Below are 19,201 nucleotides of genomic sequence, written 5' to 3'. Positions count from 1 at the left end.
GCATTGTTTCAAAATAACCCCCCTTCTTCATGTAAAACTCCATGAGAGTGATGTATAAGAGAAGCAGGCAGTCCCTTACCTGTTCTGTATCAAAGCGATCACTTGGGAGTACGTCTTTCCAATGATACTTTCTCTGTTCACCTTTACAATCCGGTCCCCTGAAGGGAAGAGAATTCACATTGAATGTGTCTCCAATGGACATGTAGCATATGAAAAGAAAAACACAATCATTGACAGTGGATGGTTGCAACGCCATATGACAATTTTAAAATGTGATGCTGTGTGCCCAATAATCCCTCATTTTGGGTAAGGATGTAGCTCTCAGTACTGTAGCATTTCCCCTCACACAGATAAGACTGTGTTGGGATCAAAGGGGAATAGTGACACGGCATAAATGTGTTTATAGTCAACCCTACTGTACACGTTGCCTATGTCCCAAATTAAAATGACACCCTTATACTCTATATATAGCGCACCCCCATAGGGCTCTGGTCAGAAGTAGTGCACTTTATAGGGAATAGGGTGCCATTGAGGACGCAGAGCTTTTCATTCAAGTTTTCGGGAAGAGGATATCTACAGGAAGCTGGTTAGAGGGAGTTATGGACAGAGTAGAGCTAATTGTGGGGAAACCAGTGCACTCCCCTTTCCCAGGAAAGTGGCTATTCAGTAGTAAAAGAGAAAGCTAGGCTGTGTGTCTGTGCTAGGGTTGAATTACGGAAACCGGGATACCAAGATCAGCCACCCAGAACCACTCCCTTTTCCCAGTATAAATAACTGAGAAACCAATAAATTATAATAAATAATTCCCATGAACAGCACGACGTGAAATAGAACTGTTAAACTATATGCGATGTCTAAATCTGGCTTCTCTACGGGACACAGCCTACCCTCTGCTATCTGCATGATCAATCATCAATGCTCAGGGTGGGGACAGATAGCGCATCTCAGTATGGAGGACAGTTCACAATGAGTGTACAATACACAAACGTATGTGGACACCCCTTCAAATGAGTGGATTCGGCAATTTCAGCCATACAGCCATACACTCTCCATAGACAAAACGGTGGCAGTAGAATGGCCTGTACTGAAGAGCTCAGTGACTTTCAACGTGGCACCGTCATAGGATGCCACCTTTCCAACAAGTCAGTTCGTCAAATTTCTGCCCTGCTAGAACTGCAAGTGCTGTTATTATGAAGTGGAAACGTCTCGGAGCAACAACGGCTCAGCTACGAAGTGGTAGGCCACACAAGTTCACAGAATGGGACTGCCGAGTGCTGAAGCGCGTAGCACATCAAACTCGTCTATGCCAACTGTAAGGTTTGGTGGAGGAATAACGGTCTGGGGCTGTTTTTCATGGTTCGGGCTAGGTTTCAGTGAAGGACAATCTTAACGCTACAGCATACAATGACATTCTAAAAGACTCTGTGCTTCCAACTTTGTGGGGAAAGCCCTTTCCTGTTTCAGCATAACAATGCCCCCATGCATAAAGTGAGGTTCAAACAGAAATGGTTTGCCGAGATCGGTGTGGAATAACTTGACTGACCTGCACAGAGCCCTGACCTCAACCACGCTGAACACCTATAGGGTGAATTGGAACACCCCACGGTGGGTCAGGCCTAATCGTCCAACATCAGAGTTAACAAATAACAAAACAATATATACAGTGGGGCAAAAAAGTATTTAGTCAGCCACCAATTGTGCAAGTTATCCCACTTAAAAAGATGAGGCCTGTAATTTATCATAGGTACACTTCAACTATGACAGACAAAATGAGGAAAACAAATCCAAAAAATCACATTGTAGGATTTTTTATGAATTTATTTGCAAATTATGGTGGAAAATAAGTATTTGGTCAACAACAAAAGTGTTTCAATACTTTGTTATATACCCTTTGTTGGCAATAACAGAGGTCAAACATGTTCTGTAAGTCTTCACAAGGTTTTCACACACTGTTGCTGGTATTTTGGCCCATTCCTCCATGCAGATCTCCTCTAGAGCAGTGATGTTTTGGGGCTGTTGCTGGGCAACACAGACTTTCAACTCACTCCAAAGATTTTCTACGGGGTTGACATCTGGAGACTGGCTAGGCCACTCCAGGACCTTGAAATGCTTCTTACGAAGCCACTCCTTCATTGCCCGGGCGGTGTGTTTGGGATCATTGTCATGCTGAAAGACCCAGCCACGTTTCATCTTCAATGCCCTTGCTGATGGAAGGAGGTTTTCACTCAAAATCTCACGATACTTTTCTTTACACGGATCAGTCGTCCTGGTCCCTTTGCAGAAAAACAGCCCCAAAGTATGATGTTTCCACCCCCATGCTTCACAGTAGGTATGGTGTTCTTTGGATGCAACTCAGCATTCTTTGTCCTCCAAACACGATGAGTTGAGTTTTTACCAAAAAGTTATATTTTAGTTTCATCTGACCATATGACATTCTCCCAATCTTCTTCTGGATCATCCAAATGCTCTCTAGCAAACTTCAGACGGGCCTGGACATGTACTGGCTTAAGCAGGGGGACACGTCTGGCACTGCAGGATTAGAGTCCCTGGCGGCGTAGTGTGTTCAGTCTTCCCAGCCTGGTGCAGGTCTACAATTTTGTTTCTGGTGTCCTTTGACAGCTCTTTGGTCTTGGCCATAGTGGAGTTTGGAGTGTGACTGTTTGAGGTTGTGGACAGGTGTCTTTTATACTGATAACAAGTTCAAACAGGTGCCATTAATACAGGTAACGAGTGGAGGACAGAGGAGCCTCTTAAAAAAGAAGTTACAGGTCTGTGAGAGCCAGAAATCTTGCTTGTTTGTAGGTGACCAAATACTTACTTTCCACCATAATTTGCAAATACATTTGTGATTTTTTTTCTCATTTTGTCTGTCATAGTTGAAGTGTACCTATGATGGAAATTACAGGCCTCATCTTTTTGAGTGGGAGAACTTGCACAATTGGTGGCTGACTAAATACTTTTTTGCCCCACTGTACTCATTTTATTTATTTTATTAACAAATTCACGTGTGAAAAAGTCACTCAAAAAAAAGTGCCACCTTTAACTGCAATGACTGCAACCAAATTGTTTTTATTTTACCTTTATTTAACCAGGCAAGTCAGTTAAGAACACATTCTTATTGTCAATGACAGCCTAGGAACAGTGGGTAGCATTTCCCCTCACACAACTGCCTTGTTCAGGGGCAGAACGACAGATTTGTACCTTGTCAGCTCGGGGATTCGAACTTGCAACCTTTCGGTTTCTAGTCCAATGATCTAACCACTCGGCTACCATGCCACCCCAAAAGCTTCCTGTAGTTGTTGATCAGTCTCTCACATCTCTGTGGAGGAATTTTGGCTGACTCTTGCATGCAGAACTGCTTTAACTCAGCGACATTTGTGGGTTTTCAAGTCCTGCCGCAACATCTCAATTGGGATTAAGTCTGGACTTGCCTAGGCCATTCCAAAATGTCAAATTGGTTACTTTTTAACCATTTTCATGTAGAGTTGATTGTGTGTTTTCGTTCATTGTCTTGCTGCATGGCCCAGCTGCACTTCAGCTCACAGACAGATGACCTGACATTCTCCTGTAGAATGATCTGATTCAGAGCAGAATTCATGGTTTCTTCTATTAAGGAAAGTTGTCCAGGTCCTGAGGCAGCAAATCATCAAACTACCACCACCATGCTTGACCGTTGGTATGAGGTTCTTACTGTTGAATGCAGGTTTTCACCAGACATAACAGGACCCGTCTCATCCAAAAAGTTGACTGAAGTTTGCCAAAAAGCACCTTGGAAGCACCTGGATGATCATCGAGACCTCTTGGAAGAATGTTCTATGGACAGATGAGTAAAAAGTATACCTTTTTGGATGACATGGGTCCCATTATGATTGGCGAAACACACACACAACCAGTCAATCTTCATGAAGAGAAGTGATAGCCGCCTGCATCTTATTCTAGTCCTATATTATTCAAACATGTCATTACAATGTTAAAGATAAGGACAACAAAACATTTAATTTACCTGTTGAAGGAAGGAATGAAGAAACAATAGAGGAGGAGGAGGTAGGCTAATACGCACATGACACAACAGGAGAAATATTATGAAAGGTACAGTGGCAAGAAAAAGTATGTGTACCCTTTGGAAATACCTGGAATTCTGAATAAATTGGTCATAATAATGATCTGATCTTCATCTAGTTCACAACAATTGACAAACACAGTCTCGTTAAACTAATAAACAGTTATACGTTTTCATGTCTTTATTGAACACAATGTGTAAACATTCACAGTGCAGAGTGGGAAAAGTATGTGAACCTTTGGATTTAATAACTGGTTGACCCTCCTTTGGTAGCAATAACCTCAACCAAACATTTTCTGTAGTTGCGGATCAGACCTAAACAACGGTCAGGAGGACTTTTGGACCATTCCTCTTTACAAAATTGTTTCAGTTCAGCAATATTCTTGGGCTGTCTGGTGTGAACTACTCTCTAGGTCATGCCACAGCATCTGGGCCACTCCAGAAGGCGTATTTTCTTCTGTTGAAGCCATTCTGTTGTTGATTTACTTCGGTGTTTTGGGTCATTGTCCTGTTGCATTACCCAACTTATGTTGAGCTTCAATTGGCGGACAGATAGCCTAACATTCTCCTGCAAAAGGTCTTGATAAACTTGGGAAAACATTTCTCTGTCGATGATAGCAAGCTGTTCAGGCCCTGAGGGAGCTAAGCAGCCCCAAACCATGATGCTCCCTCCACCAGACTTTACAGTTGGGATGATGTTGAAGTGCTGTACCTTTTTTTTTCTCCACACATAGTGTTGTGTGTTCCTTCCAAACAACTCAATTGTAGTTTCATCTGTCCACAGAATATTTTACCAGTAGCACTGAGGAACATCCAGGTGCACTTTTGCAAACTTCAGACGTGTGGTCTTTTTGGACAGCTGTGGCTTCTTCTATTGTGTCCTCCCACGAACACCATTCTTGTTTAGTGTTCTACGTATCTTAGACTCGTCAACAGAGATGTTAGCATGTTCCAGAGATTTCTGTATGTTTTTAGCTGACACTATAGGATTCGTCTTAACCTCATTGAGCATTCTGCACTGTGCTCTTGGTGTTATCTTTGCAGGATAGCCACTCATAGGGAGAATAGCAGCAGTGCTGAACTTTCTCCATATATATAACATTTGTCTTACCGTGGACTGATGAACATCAAGGCTTTTAGAGATATTTTGTAACCATTTCCAGCTTGATGCAAAGTCAACAATTCTTAATCTAAGGTCTTCTGAGATATCTTTTGTTCGAGGCATGGTTCACATCAGGCAATGCTTCTTGAGAATAGCAAACTCAAATTTTGTGAATGTTTTTAGCTTTTCGAGAAGTCATTAGCCTAGGGGTTCACATACATTTTCCAACCTACACTGTGAATGGTTAAATTATGTATTCAATATAGACATGAAAAATACAATAATTAGTGTGTTATTAGTTTAAGCACACTATGTTTGTCTATTGTGTGACTTAGATGAAGATCAAATTTGAGAACCAATTTATGCAGAAATCCAGGTAATTACCAAAGGGTTCACATACCTTTTCTTGCCACTGTATATATGTGCCAGCCTACTAATTATACAAATGTAAAATATTATATTTTAAAATCAAATTCACTAGCCTATAACCGGAACTTTGTGGGTTGCATGTTCTGCACCAGCATGGCATGTTCTCGCCAACCTTCATGGTTCCAATGAGGTCCGAATTCCAATCCATATAATACAGTACAGTCCACACATTCAAAAATATTAGGCTATTGGAGCTTGTTTAATTTATTACCCAAGAGAGCATAGCGACATCTAATGTCCTCAATGATTTTCTGTTGTGCATAATGTGCGGTAGCCTATATTTTCATGTATTTATTATTTGACCTTTATTTAACTAGGCAAGTCAGTTAAGAATAAATTTTTATTCTCAATGACGGCCTAGGAACATTGGGTTAACTGCCTGTTCAGGGGCAGAACGACAGATTTGTACCAGCTGGGGGATTTGAACTTGCAACCTTTTGGTTACTTGTCCAACGCGCTTACCACTAGTCTAACCTGCCGCCCCATATCATAGGCTATGTATTGGATAACGGCTTGGGGTCATAAAATGGCTTTAATATAGGTCTCATAAAATGTCCTTATTTGTATGGCTCATCAGGCTTAGGTAGCATCAGGCTTGAATGTTCATGTTGATCAAAGCTCTAATCAAATCCAGATATATTTATACTTTTTAGAATGACACTTCCAGTTTCGGCAGGAAATACCAGGAAGTAATTTATTCTTGGATGGAACATTTGTAAAAATACCGGGAAAATATGAAACCCTAGTCTGTGCCACTTTACCGTTCCTGCCATGTAGGCAACCAACAGCACTGAGAGTACAGTGGCATTGCATGCGTATATGGTGACCACATTCTCTGATTTGGCTTTAATTAAATTAGATGACAAGACAAATCTTTGTTTTGACAACAAGCAATTGATATAGAAGTGAATGTGGTCTTGAGAATCCACAAGCGTCAGGGAAAAGTACCTATAGTGTGTTGTCAAATCAGGGGTAGCAGGTAGTCTAGCGGTTAAAAGCGTTGGGCCAGTAACCGAAAGGTCAGCAAGGTGGAAAAATCTGCTCCTTGAGCAAGGCAGTTAACCCCCAACAATAACTGCTCCCCAGGCGCCTATGATGTGGATGTCGCTTAAGGCAGCCCCCCACACCACTCTGATTTAGAGGGGTTGGGTTGAATGCGGAAGACACATTTCGGTTAAATGCATTCATTTGTGCAACTGACTAGGTATCCCATTTCCCTTTCCCAAATCAGTGGCACTAAACATGAGTCATGCTGTTGTTACCTGTACAGAGTCCAGCTCCGTGGGCAGGGCCTCCCTCCTTCACTTGCTTGACGAAGATGGTGTCCATTGGCTCCAGCCTGTTCCTCTGTCTCCCTGGAAACGGAAAAGGCGCAACAGGGGTCAGGTGCCATGGTGCAGAGCCAAGGGACTATCACTACTAGGATTAGAGCTAGCTACATCACTAGCATTACAGATTGCTGGCACTTTCAAATGTTAGCATAGGTACACATCTAACATATGAAAACATGGTCTAGGGAGGGAGAAAGAGTTCTCATTTAAAGAAGAGGGAGAGCTCTCTTTTCAGATGAACACAGCAGGGTTTACTCAGCTGGAACCACACACTGCCAAGAGGCCAGACAAGACAGCAGTGTTTCTACACGCCATTGAAAAGTTTGTTTATCTGAATAAATTGCACGTCTCTATCTAAATAAATAAATAAATACAAAATAAATAAAAAAGTTGCAACATCTGCATCATAACACATTAACATAGGCTTCTCAACACAGACCCCTACTTTTAGTGTTCAGCGTCCCAAATAATGGGGTGAACCCTGAATTGCGCTTAAGGCAAATTTGAACTTAAAATAGTTAATGCATGACTAAGTCAACATTTTACATAAATGCCTCGAGGTTAGCATTCCTCCCTCTACCTATAGCTGGGATCATCAACTAGATTCAGTCGCGCGCCAATTTTTTCTTGAGCAGAAGGTCGGTGGGCCGGAACATTATTGCAAATGAACAGCAAGAAGCCCAAACAGATATGTTTACTAATGATTATAAGTAATTGTTTTACTAACTTTGTCTATTAAACTTTCTATATCTCCTCTTTCCAACGGTCATTTGATGCCTGAACAGCTCATACCTAGATGCACAGGGGTGTAGAGCACTTTAGGCTTTTGCACTTCAGTAAAAAAATAAATAAAAGAATAAACCTCAGTCATTCTATAATTTCAAATCCAAAGTGCTGGAGTACAGAGTCAAAACAACCCAAAAAATGGATCGCTGTTCCAATGCTTTTGAAGCCCGCTGTATTAGGACTGATACCGGATGACATACCTAGTTTAAAATTATGTCCATCTGATAGTTCCAGTAATAAAGTTGTCGATGACGCATTACTTTGTGCTTGGCTAGCAACTGGAAATGGGGGTTACGCCTAGTAACCAAAGAATGACATGGCTCCAACGCAAGGGGAGTAACCAACGACCTTGCGTCACCTACACACAATACCCAATAATGTGAAGGCGGAATTACATTTTTAGAAATGTTAACTTAAAAATGAAAAGCTGAAATGCCTGGAGTCAAATCAGTTTTCAACACATGTTTAGTCATTTAGCAGAAGCTCTTATCCAGACTTACAGTAAGTGGTAGGTGCATTTTTCATACGTTTTCCCCCGTGGGAATCGAACCAAGCGTTGCAAGCGCCATGCTCTACCAACTGAGCCACACCGGACCTTTGTTAATGCAACCCCTTTGTTACAGCATGCCTAAATAAGTTCAGCAGTAAAAATGTGCTGAACAAGTCACATAATAATTGTCATGGATGCAATAATAGTGTTAACCATGATTTTTGAATGACTCCCTCATCTCTGTACCCTGGTTTCTCAAATGATTGCCTCGCCTGGTTTACCAACTACTTCTCTGATAAGAGTTCAGTGTGTCAAATCGGAGGGCCTGTTGTCTGGACCTCTGACAGTGTCTATGGGTGTGCCACAGGGTTCAATTCTCGGGCCGACTCTCTTTTCTGTATACATCAATGATGTTGCTCTTGCTGCTGGTAATTCTATGATCCACCTCTATGCAGACGACACCATTCTGTATACTTCTGGCCCCTCCTTGGACACTGTGTTAACTAACCTCCAGACGAGCTTCAATGCCATACAACTCTCCTTACGTGGCCTCCAACTGCTCTTAAACGCAAGTAAAACTAAATGCATGCTTTTCAATCGATCGCTGCTCGCCCGTCCAGCATCACTACTCTGGACGGCTCTGACTTAGAATACGTGGACAACTACAAATACCTGGGTGTCTGGTTAGACTGTAAACTCTCCTTCCAGACTCACATTAAGCATCTCCAATCCAAAATTAAATCTATAATCAGCTTCCTATATCTCAACAAAGCATTCTTCACTCATGCTGCCAAACATACCCTCGTAAAACTGACCATCCTACCGATCCTCGACTTCGGTGATGTCATCTATAAAATAGCCTCCAACACTCTACTCAACAAACTGAATGCAGTCTATCACAGTGCTATCCGTTTTGTCACCAAAGCCCAATACACTAGCCACCATTGCGACCTGTACGCTCTCGTTGGTTGGCCCTCGCTTCATACTCGTCGCCAAACCCACAGGCTCCAGGTTATCTACAAGTCTCTGCTAGGTAAAGCCCCGCCTTATCTCAGCTCACTGGTCACCGTAGCAGCACCCACTCGTAGCACGCGCTCCAGCAGGTATATCTCACTGGTCACCCCCAAAGCCAATTCCTCCTTTGGTCGTCTTTCCTTCCAGTTCTCTGCTGCCCATGACTGGAACGAATTGCAAAAACCTCTGAAGCTGGAGACTCACATCTCCCTCACTAGCTTTAAGCGCCAGCTGTCAGAGCAGTTTACAGATCACTGTACCTGTACTTAGCCTATCTGTAAACAGCCTATATATCTACCTACCTCATCCCCATACTGGTATTTATTTTTTTCTCCTTTGCATCCCAGTATCTCTACCTGCACATTCATCTTCTGCCGATCTACCATTCCAGTGTTTAATTGCTATATTGTAATTACTTCGCCACCATGGCCTATTTATTTCCTTAACTTACCTCATTTGCACTCACTGTATATAGACTTTTTGTTTTCTTTTGTTCTACTGTATTATTGACTGTATGTTTTATTTATTCCATGTGTAACTCTGTGTTGTTGTATGTGTCGAATTGCTACGCTTTATCTTGGCCAGTTCGCAGTTGCAAATGAGAACTTGTTCTCAACTAGCCTACCTGTTTAAATAAAGGTGAAATAAAAATAAATAAAAACACATACAGATAATTGTAAGGTCCCTCAGTTGTGATGAGAATTTCAAAACAATCAACCACAAAGACCAGGGAGGTTTTCCAATGCCTTGCAAAGGGCACCTATTGGTCGACGGGTGAGAATAGTACAAGCAGACATTGAACATCACACCTTGAACATGGTGAAGTTATTAATTACACTTTGGATGGTGTATCAATACACCCAGTCACTACAAAGATACAGACGTCCTTCCTAACTCAGTTACCGGAGTGAGGAAGGAAACAACTCAGCGATTTCACAATTAGGCAAATGGTGACTTTAAAACAGAGATTTTAATGGCTGAGATGGGAGAAAACGAAGGATGGATCAACATTGTAGTTACTCCACAATACTAACCGAAATGACAGAGTGAAAAGAAAGACGCCTGTACAGAATACAAGTATTCCAAAACATGCATCCTGCGTGCAATAAGAACCTAAAGTAAACCTGCAACAAAACATTTTTGGGATTGGGGCAAATCCAACACAACACTGAGTACCACTTCATATTTTCAGGCATGGTGGTGGCTGCATCGAGTTATGAGTATGCTTGTCACTGGTAAGGACTAGGGAGTTTTTTTAGGATACATATAAATGTAATAGAGCCAGGCACAGGCAAAATTCTAGAGGGACACCTGGTTCAGTCTGCTTTCCAACAGACACTGGGAGACAAATTCAGCAGGACATAACCTAAAAAAACAAGGCAAAATATACACTGGAGTTGCTTACCAAGACGACGTTGAACATTACTGAGTGACCTACTTACATTTTTGACTTAAATCCGCTTTAAAATCTATGGTAAGAAATGAAAATGGCTGTCTAGCAATGATCAACAACCAACTTGACAGAGTTTGAATTGTAAAAGAATAAAATGTACAAATATTTTACAATCCAAGTGTGCCAAGCTCATAAGATTCACAGCTGTAATCACTGCCAAAGGTAACATGTATTGACTCAGGGGTGTGAATACTTATGTAAATGAGACACGTTTTCACTTTGACATTATGGGGTATTGTGTGTAGATGTGTGAGAAAAAAAACAACATTTAATCCATTTTGAAATCAGACTGCAACAACAAAACGTGGAATAAGTCAAGGGGTATGAATACTATTTGAAGGCACCTCACAAGCACCACTGTGTTTGTGTGTGTGAAAAGGGGAGGGTGTCACCATAGAGTGTAAGGAAGTGTGTGGGGGTGGTAATGTATTCCTGTGTGTCTATTTGTTTGTCTGAGTGGGTGAGACAAGAGATCGAGGGAGATTTTCTCAAATGTCAGGTGAATTGAGACGCTGCCGGTCAAATGTCCGGTGACAGATTTTCATGACGGAAACCCTGGCCGGTGGGTGCGTGAGTCCCTGGGCTGTGTGCCACGCTGTCAGTTTAAACATTGTACTCTGGACAGGCTGTGGAGACAAGGCAGCTGGAGCTTTGTCTTCTTTAAAAAGATCTTTATTACAAGTGTCAGAACCAAAAGGAGAAGGCAAGCACAACTCTGTAAATCTCCACAAACAGTCAGCTTCTGACCTAAACATCTCTCTGAACAACATATCCCTGATTCTCACTATTAGTATGGACAGACACGCTGACAGAATTCTGGAAGACCCACATGTGGAGAGACATGCAAATACAAAGTGTCTCGCATAATCGTGTGCCACTTCTGGAAAGTTATGCATTTTGCTGCCCTAAACTCCATCTTGTGGCGGAAAATACTATGTCAGAGGATGAATGCTTCTGATGAGTAAAGAAATGCTCTGAATAATACATTAAAAAAAATCAGCAAAAACTGATCTTATAGATCTACTCTATTGCTGTTGAATTATCTATTTATTTTGCCAAAGCATTTGCCTACAACAAAGTAACACTATTCTGGTGTATTTATGGCAGCCCTATAGCATATCTGCAGTATATGCCTATGGAACCTACAGTGCAATGGCAGAAATGACCAAGGTGAGCACAAAACAGACTAAACCTAACCTGCAATGTGACAATTTGTGCATGTTATCCTGTTTTAACTACAAATTGATTTCCACCATAAGAGAAAGACACATTTATTCCAGCAGATGGCACTAGAGGGCATACAATGAGGAACAAAGTCATTGCTCAATGTTACTTACATGATGAGAGCCGTAGTAATCCAAGGGCAAAACGGCATTACCCTTCAACTTCATGCTATTTCACTATTTAACACTTTCAAAATGGGTGACAAGTGTATCGTCCTAATTTGTCTGAAGGATACCATGGAATCCCAGTTCCAAATGACAAGGCTACACTGCTACTTCCATTTGAATGGAAAATGGTTGCAAGTGTCGAAAAAAAAGGGTACGACTGTTTATCTAATTTAAATCTTATTTAATATCTAAAAGGTTAAATAAACTGACTGACAATACTGCTTAAAAAAGAAATATTCACAGAGGACACAAACGCCTCTCTTGCCGAGAGAGAAACCCAAAAGCCTGCTCTTCCCTGTTCCATCAAGAGAAACCTCTTCTCATCCCAATCCAACATCAATCCGACAACGTTCAGATTCGACTGTACAAATTGGATTCTGGAGTTTCCAGCCCTGCAGCTGGATAAGCGAGATTAAATATCAGGAAATCAACAGCTTTGGATATTTTTAAAGTCCCTATCCTACTAAAGTAAAATGACAGTTGAGATTGATGAAACAGGACAACGTTACATATTTGACCTTTTTAATTCGCAGACAGCTGTTGGCTGGAAAAGGATCAATCTTTTTTTTTTTTTTTTACTTCGATATAAATATTGCTACAGCCAGATGTAAATAAAAGAATCAGATGTGTTCCATCGAGCAGACCAATAGGCTTTTAGCTGTAGCGATACAGTATGCGGCTTTCCCTTCAAGCTACTACTTGAACAACTAATACAGTTGTTGGAGCATTCTACTAGAGGTCAATGTAGGAGAGGTCGAGTCAAAGAGCAGTGGGCTGGATTCGAACCCATGCTGAATATGACATAATATATGTTTTGCGGGGTCAGTACGGCTCCAACTGCAGGACGACAGGCCACAAACTGCTTTAAGTCAAATAATCCATCATAACATGTTATTTTGAACATAATAAAAAGGATAACCTTGCATAAGGCTTTTGCAGTATGTGCTAACATCCTAACCTGGTGGAGGTCTCTCTTGCGCTCTCTCTATAGAGTACGGTTTTCCAGGCAGCGCTTGTCTGCAGTGTAACGCTGCACCCTTGGCTTCAGCGTTTTGGTTTGGCTGGGCTTCAGCGCTGCGTCAGCTGGTTTGGCTGCGGTCCCTGCATGCGCAGCTGGGCCTGGTTGTGTGGGCTGGCTCCATCACTCTCCCGTTGTTTTGGGTTAGATAATGTTATTCTACAGAGGGGCTGGGAGCAGCGCCCGCCGCCTGCCTGCATTAGCCCGGACAGAATGCAACAAACCCTCTAATATTTTCTTTCCCTCTTTCTCTTGCACGTAGTTACATGGGGCACAATGCACACAAACAATCACATGTGGATGTACGCACACTCATGCCTCCTCTTCCTCTCTCACACCCCCTTGTTCTGTCTCTCTATCCCTCTTGCTTGTAGAGGGACAGGCCTCTGCCTGCCAACACTTCAAAAATAACTGACAGAGAGGACTGTGTGTGTAGATGGTAATCTATGACTCTGGTACAACAGGAATGATAAAAATAGGAGGCACATGATCTCTAGTCTCCATATAAACACTAAGAGAGTGATTCTGCCCCAACCCATGGTGTGCAAAAGTCTGGGAAATTGATTATTATTGGTATATGATCAATGCCTATCAAACTGCTTTCAGCCACAATGCATCTACTTTTAATAACCAATCAGGTTTCATGTTCAAAGAAACAAAGAAAATGAGTATCATGAAAATCTTCAACCCATCGTAACCAAAAGGTTTTTCCAGTACATAACGGAGACATCAATTAATTGAGTAAAATCCTGTGAGTCAGTTGATGGATAAGGTGCCTTCAGAGAGTATTCATACCCCTTATTCCACATGTTGTTGTGTTACAGCCTGAATTCAAAATGGATCCAAATAAATAATATTCTCCCTCTCACCCATCTGCACAAAATATCCCATAATGACAAAGTGAAAAGCATGTTCTTTGCACATTTATTGAAAATGAAAAACAAATCTCATCTACACAATACTTTGTAGAAGCACCTTGGTGATTACAGCGGAGTCATATTGGGTGTCTATCAGCATTGCACATCTGCATTTAGGGATTCCGCACCCCATTCTTCCTTGCAGATTTTCTACAAATTTGTATGAGTACCACTTCAGTGTGGTGGCAACACCCCTGGCCCCCATGACGGCACACGTGCGACACCTACACTGCTCAAATCATAGGCTAATAGCGATGTTGGTAGAAGACTGCCTTAGTACGAATGGTACTTGGTAATTGGCTACTTTTCAGTACCTAACTAGCAGTATTTGTCATTCAACGACACGTTTTCATGCACATTTTTCACTTGAGAAATACTGCAAACATCTTATTTAGATGTACAATTGCGCAACCAAGACCTCATCTGCAAAAATATCCAAATTAATTAAAAGATTTCTTGAGTTAACTTAGATGAATTGTGACCATTTTTTACATAATTGTTTACTTTTACCCCCTTTTCGTGGTATCCAATTGGTAGTTAGTCGTCTCGTCGCTGCAACTCCCGTACCGACTCGGGAGAGGCGAAGGTCGAGAGCCATGCATCCTCCGAAACACGACCCAACCAAGCCGCACTGCTTCTTGACACAACGCCCGCTTAACCCGGAAGCCAGCCACACCAATGTGTTGGAGGAAACACCGTACACCTGGCGACCATGTGCCGGGCCTGCCACAGGAGTCACTAGAGCACAATGGGACAAGGACACATCCCTGCCGGCTAAATCCTCCCCTAACCCGGACCTCTGGCAGTCTCTATGGGGGTGGGTTCAACAAAATTCTGTATCTATCTGGCCCTTCTTTAGACACTGTGCTAACAAACCTGCAAACGAGCTTCAATGCCATACAACACTCCTTCTGTGGCCTCCAACTGCTTTTAAATGTTAGTAAAACTAAGTGCATGCTCTTCAACCGATTGCTGCCCGCACCCTCCCGTCCGACTAGCATCACTACTCTGGGCGGTTCTGACCTAGAATATGTGGACAACTACAAATACCTGTGTCTGGTTAGACTGTAAACTCTCCTTCCAGACTCACATTAGGCATCTCCAATCCAAAATGACATCTAGAATCGGCTTCCTACTTCACAACAAAGCCTCCTTCAGTCATGCCGCCAAACATACCCTCGTAAAACTGACTATCCTACCGATCCTTGACTTCGGCGATGTAATTTACAAAATAGCCTCCAACGCTCTACACAGCAAACTGGATGTAGTCGATCATAGTGCCATCCGTTTTATCACTAATGCCCCATATACTACCCACCACTGTGACCTGTATGCTCCTGTTGGCTGGCCCTCACTACATATCCGTCGACAAACCCACTGGCTCCAGGTCATCTATAAGTCTTTGCTAGATAAAGCCCCTCATCTCAGCTCACTGGTCACCATAGCAACACCTACCCGTAGCACACGCTCCAGCAGGTACTAGTGATCATTCCTAAAGCCAACACTACCTTTGGTAGCCTTTTCTCTGCTGCCAATAACTGGAATGAATTGCAAAAATCTCTGCAGCTCGAGTCTCATATCTCCCTCCCTAACTTTAAGCATCAGCTGTCTGAGCAGCTTACCGATCACTGTACCTGTACACAGCCAATCTGTAAATAGCACACCCGACTACCTCATCCCCATATTATGACTCTTGCTCTTTTGCACCCCAGTATCTCCTTGCACATTCATCATCTGCACATCTATCACTCCAGTATTAATGCTAAATTGTCATTATTCTCACCTCTAGGGCCTATTTATTGCCTACCTCCCTACTCTTCTATATTTGCACACACTATACATGTGTATTTTTCTATTTTTATTTTATGTTATTGACTGTACGTTTGTTTATGTGTAACTGTGTTGTTTTGTCGCACTACTTAGTTTTTATCTTGGCCAGGTCGCAGTTGTAAATGAGAACTTGTTCTCAACTGGCCTACCTGGTTGAATAAAATAAACCCGGGCGACGCTGGGCCAAATGTGCTCCGCCCCTTGGGTATCCCGGTTGCGGCCGGCTGCGACAGAGCCTGGACTCGAACCAGGAAGTCTAGTGGCACAGCTAGCAACCGTGATGCAGTGCCTTAGACCACTGCACCACTTGGGAATTCCTAATTGTGACTATTTTAAGGAAGTTAACTTTTGCTATAGAGTCTCAAGACGGACAAACAGCACTATTGCAGTTTTTTCTCATTTTCTAAGCAAAGGGATTTTAAGGGAGTATGCAAGCACAGATGTTCACTTCACCTAGGAGAGTTCTACTAGGAGCAAACCGTATTTTCTAGAAAATAGCGGTAATTATATATATATATATAATAAATATTTTAATTTTTTAAATTTAACCTATATCTACGCAAGTCAGTTAAGAACAAGTTCTTATTTACAATGACATCCTAAAGGAGAACAGTGGGTTAATTACCTTGTTAGCTCGGGGATTTGATCCAGCAACCCAAAAAGGGTAGGGAAAATGGAGAAATAACTACTTTCAAATAAAGTCCTCCGTTATGTGCTTGACGAACATACCATTTTGGAAAATGTATTAGGAAAATAGTTTGTTCAACATTTTCCCTAACCTTTTTCCTCACACATCAGTGGTATATCAACGGACGAAGTGGAGAGCTGCCATTGGCTCCGAGTTTACTTACAAAAGTGAATCTGGAATTTACCAAGCAAACTCTGCTGGCTCTATAGGAACAACCCCTGGGGAGGACGATATGTCCAAGAAACATAGCATCTAGGACACTAGGGTGGAAGTGTGTGAGAAGTCTTCTGTTGCTCTAAGGCAGTGGTCACCAACCGGTCGACCGCAAAATAGTCGATCTTCAAGGCATTGCTAGTCGACCACCATTTCTGGCGAAAAGCCAATGATAAAGCCTTGTACTCCAATTATTTCCTTATATTCGTCTTGTGCTGTTGTTATTAGGTGTACTTGATTCAAAAGCCTTGCGCACCGGGTAGGCAAAGTGTATGAAAGGACAAACTCGGCCTACACGGAGGACCAGAACAGCCAAATAAAGTGCTCCTATTGCGCTGGCAAATCGGATAGCTCAAATCACTGTGCCCAAAGCTTCCATGACCAGACCCCACAGCAAAGTTTGATTCTAGCCCACGTGAGATTTCATAACTTTTAAAACCATGACCAGAGAGAGACGGTCAAAGAATACAGCAAAGAGCTGCTGTTTTTATGAGCGAGTTCATGTTTAAGTTTTTATTCAGCACTGTCACTGTTTTTATATATTTTTTAAATTACAACACAAAACATGTTTCTCCCTACTTCCACTCGCGCTACTACCAGCACAGCAGCTGCAACAAATGAGTAGCCATTAGCCAAGTGTATCGATAGACCTGCATTTTCATTATTAGCAGCTCATCGTGTCAATTTTAATATCAAGGAATATGACATTTTCTCTGGTAATAGGAACAACATGAATTTGTGCACGAGGCATCAATAATGTGGTGTGACTCCAGTTTCGCCATCAGGTGGAAGACCCCTGTCTCTAGTCAGTCTCACCGGAGCAAAGGAGAGAGCAGGGACCCTGAGAGGAGGGACCCGCTGCTGCCCCCCTGACGAGACTGACCATCAGATGCAGGTCCCATCAGTCCAGTACAATAAGTGCTTCAACCACTGATACATTTTGTTATTAAATTTAGAGTTTTGAAATATATGGCCTGAGAAGAACAATGTCATCAGGCCTAGCATAGCCAATATGTTGTGATAATGTACTACGCCTACTGCACAAACCGCATTCTGACAGAACAGTTTTAATTAGGCTAATGTTGCATAGGCAACCATTTTTGAAGTCATGTTAAAAAACATTTTTATAAAAAAAGGGTGGTAGACCTTGGCTTGCTTTTTTGACTCCGAAAGTTGATCTTGACTCAATAAAAGGTTGGTGACCACTGCTTTAAGGGAAGAGTTAGCTGGATGGAACTTCGCTAAGGAAGGTTGGGGTTTTTAAAGCCCACCAGAGAATATTGGGGAATTCTACTTGCTTGTGCTATTGCTCCCTCTGCAATCTTTATGGAGGCCGACCAAAATCTGCCAAAAATGAAATAAAAAATTGGACATCTCCAGTGAAGACTTTCACACAGAACAAAAAGACAAATATTTTAACAGATGTAGATTTTTATGTTTCTGGAGCGCTTTTTCGTCCCCGAAGTACCACAGCTTCACAAGCATAATACAATATATCTCATGTGTATAGTCCTCTTCAACAGCTAAGTAAAATACACAGCCAGAGAGAGAAAGACTGAACTGGGGGGCTAGAGAGAGGAAACGAGTTAGAAGACTATTTGAAATAACAGCCGTTCGATATGTATACAATCATTGTGAAAAGCAACAAACAGACATCAACACTTCTAAACACAATTCCACAAACACACACACTTCCCGTCTGTGTGTTTAGGTTGGGTTGAGATTCCTCGATCCCAAGCAGGCAGTCAGTGTGTGTGTGTGGTGTGTGTGTGTGTGTGTGTGTGTGTGTGCGAGCGCGTTCCTGGGGTTTGAAGGGGTTCCAGCGGCAACACCCAGATAGTCAACATGGGGTGAGGCGAGCGGAGCAGGCCCCCTCTATCCAAACAGCAACTGCCTCATCACACACTGGCCCAAAGTCAAGCAAATAAACTCCACGGCTGCTCTGGAGGGAATATGGGACCGCATGACACAGACTAAAAGGGCTGTCTAGGGCTGAACGAGGAAAAACTGTGGATGGATCTCAATACCTTAAAGTGTTTTTCCTGCCTGTGTCCAATCTAATACACTTAGCTGCTGATCTGAAAGAGCAATATAGTGCGACTCTACCAGTAGATAGACGGAGGAGAAATACATCATACTGAAGTACTGAGGATGAAATCAAACAAGAATATCACCACTTCATACTGCGGTCCAGCCGATCTTAGAGAAAGCTTGTGGGAGGAAAGCTGAGAGGGAGAGTCTTGCGAAACCGAGTCTTACATGAAGTAACATTTAACATTTGTGAATCTTGCAGGAGAAATCTAAACTGTTACAGAACAGGAACAGGATTCAACGTGACTACCATTTACGAGCGTGGTATGAAACATAGGAGGATTTACAGGACCCGGACCAAGGGGGCATTAGGGGCTCTCCAGGCAGGAGGGAACATTATTCATCTTCTATTGCGGAGTGATGAATGGTAGATGCATATGTGGGTGCA

General features: G+C 42.3%; 1 protein-coding gene across 6 annotated transcripts in view; it reads right to left on the bottom strand.

Moving 5' to 3' along the window:
* The window catches only part of LOC118372408 (rho GTPase-activating protein 21-like), a 108,375-nt gene that overhangs the window by 25,334 nt on the left and 63,840 nt on the right, over nt 1–19,201 (bottom strand). For all 6 annotated transcript variants that reach the window (XM_035758307.2, XM_035758297.2, XM_035758272.2 and 3 more), the window contains 2 exons: nt 6,854–6,946; nt 80–158 (listed from right to left, as the gene is read on the bottom strand). In XM_035758307.2, the coding sequence (XP_035614200.1) occupies nt 80–158; nt 6,854–6,946 (172 nt within the window). The remainder of the gene's footprint in view (nt 1–79; nt 159–6,853; nt 6,947–19,201) is intronic.

The sequence above is a fragment of the Oncorhynchus keta genome, chromosome 4, assembly GCF_023373465.1.
Source record: "Oncorhynchus keta strain PuntledgeMale-10-30-2019 chromosome 4, Oket_V2, whole genome shotgun sequence".
Lineage (NCBI taxonomy): Eukaryota > Metazoa > Chordata > Actinopteri > Salmoniformes > Salmonidae > Oncorhynchus > Oncorhynchus keta.
The sequence above is the reverse complement of the archived record's forward strand: the minus strand, read 5'-3'. Positions and strand labels throughout refer to the sequence as shown.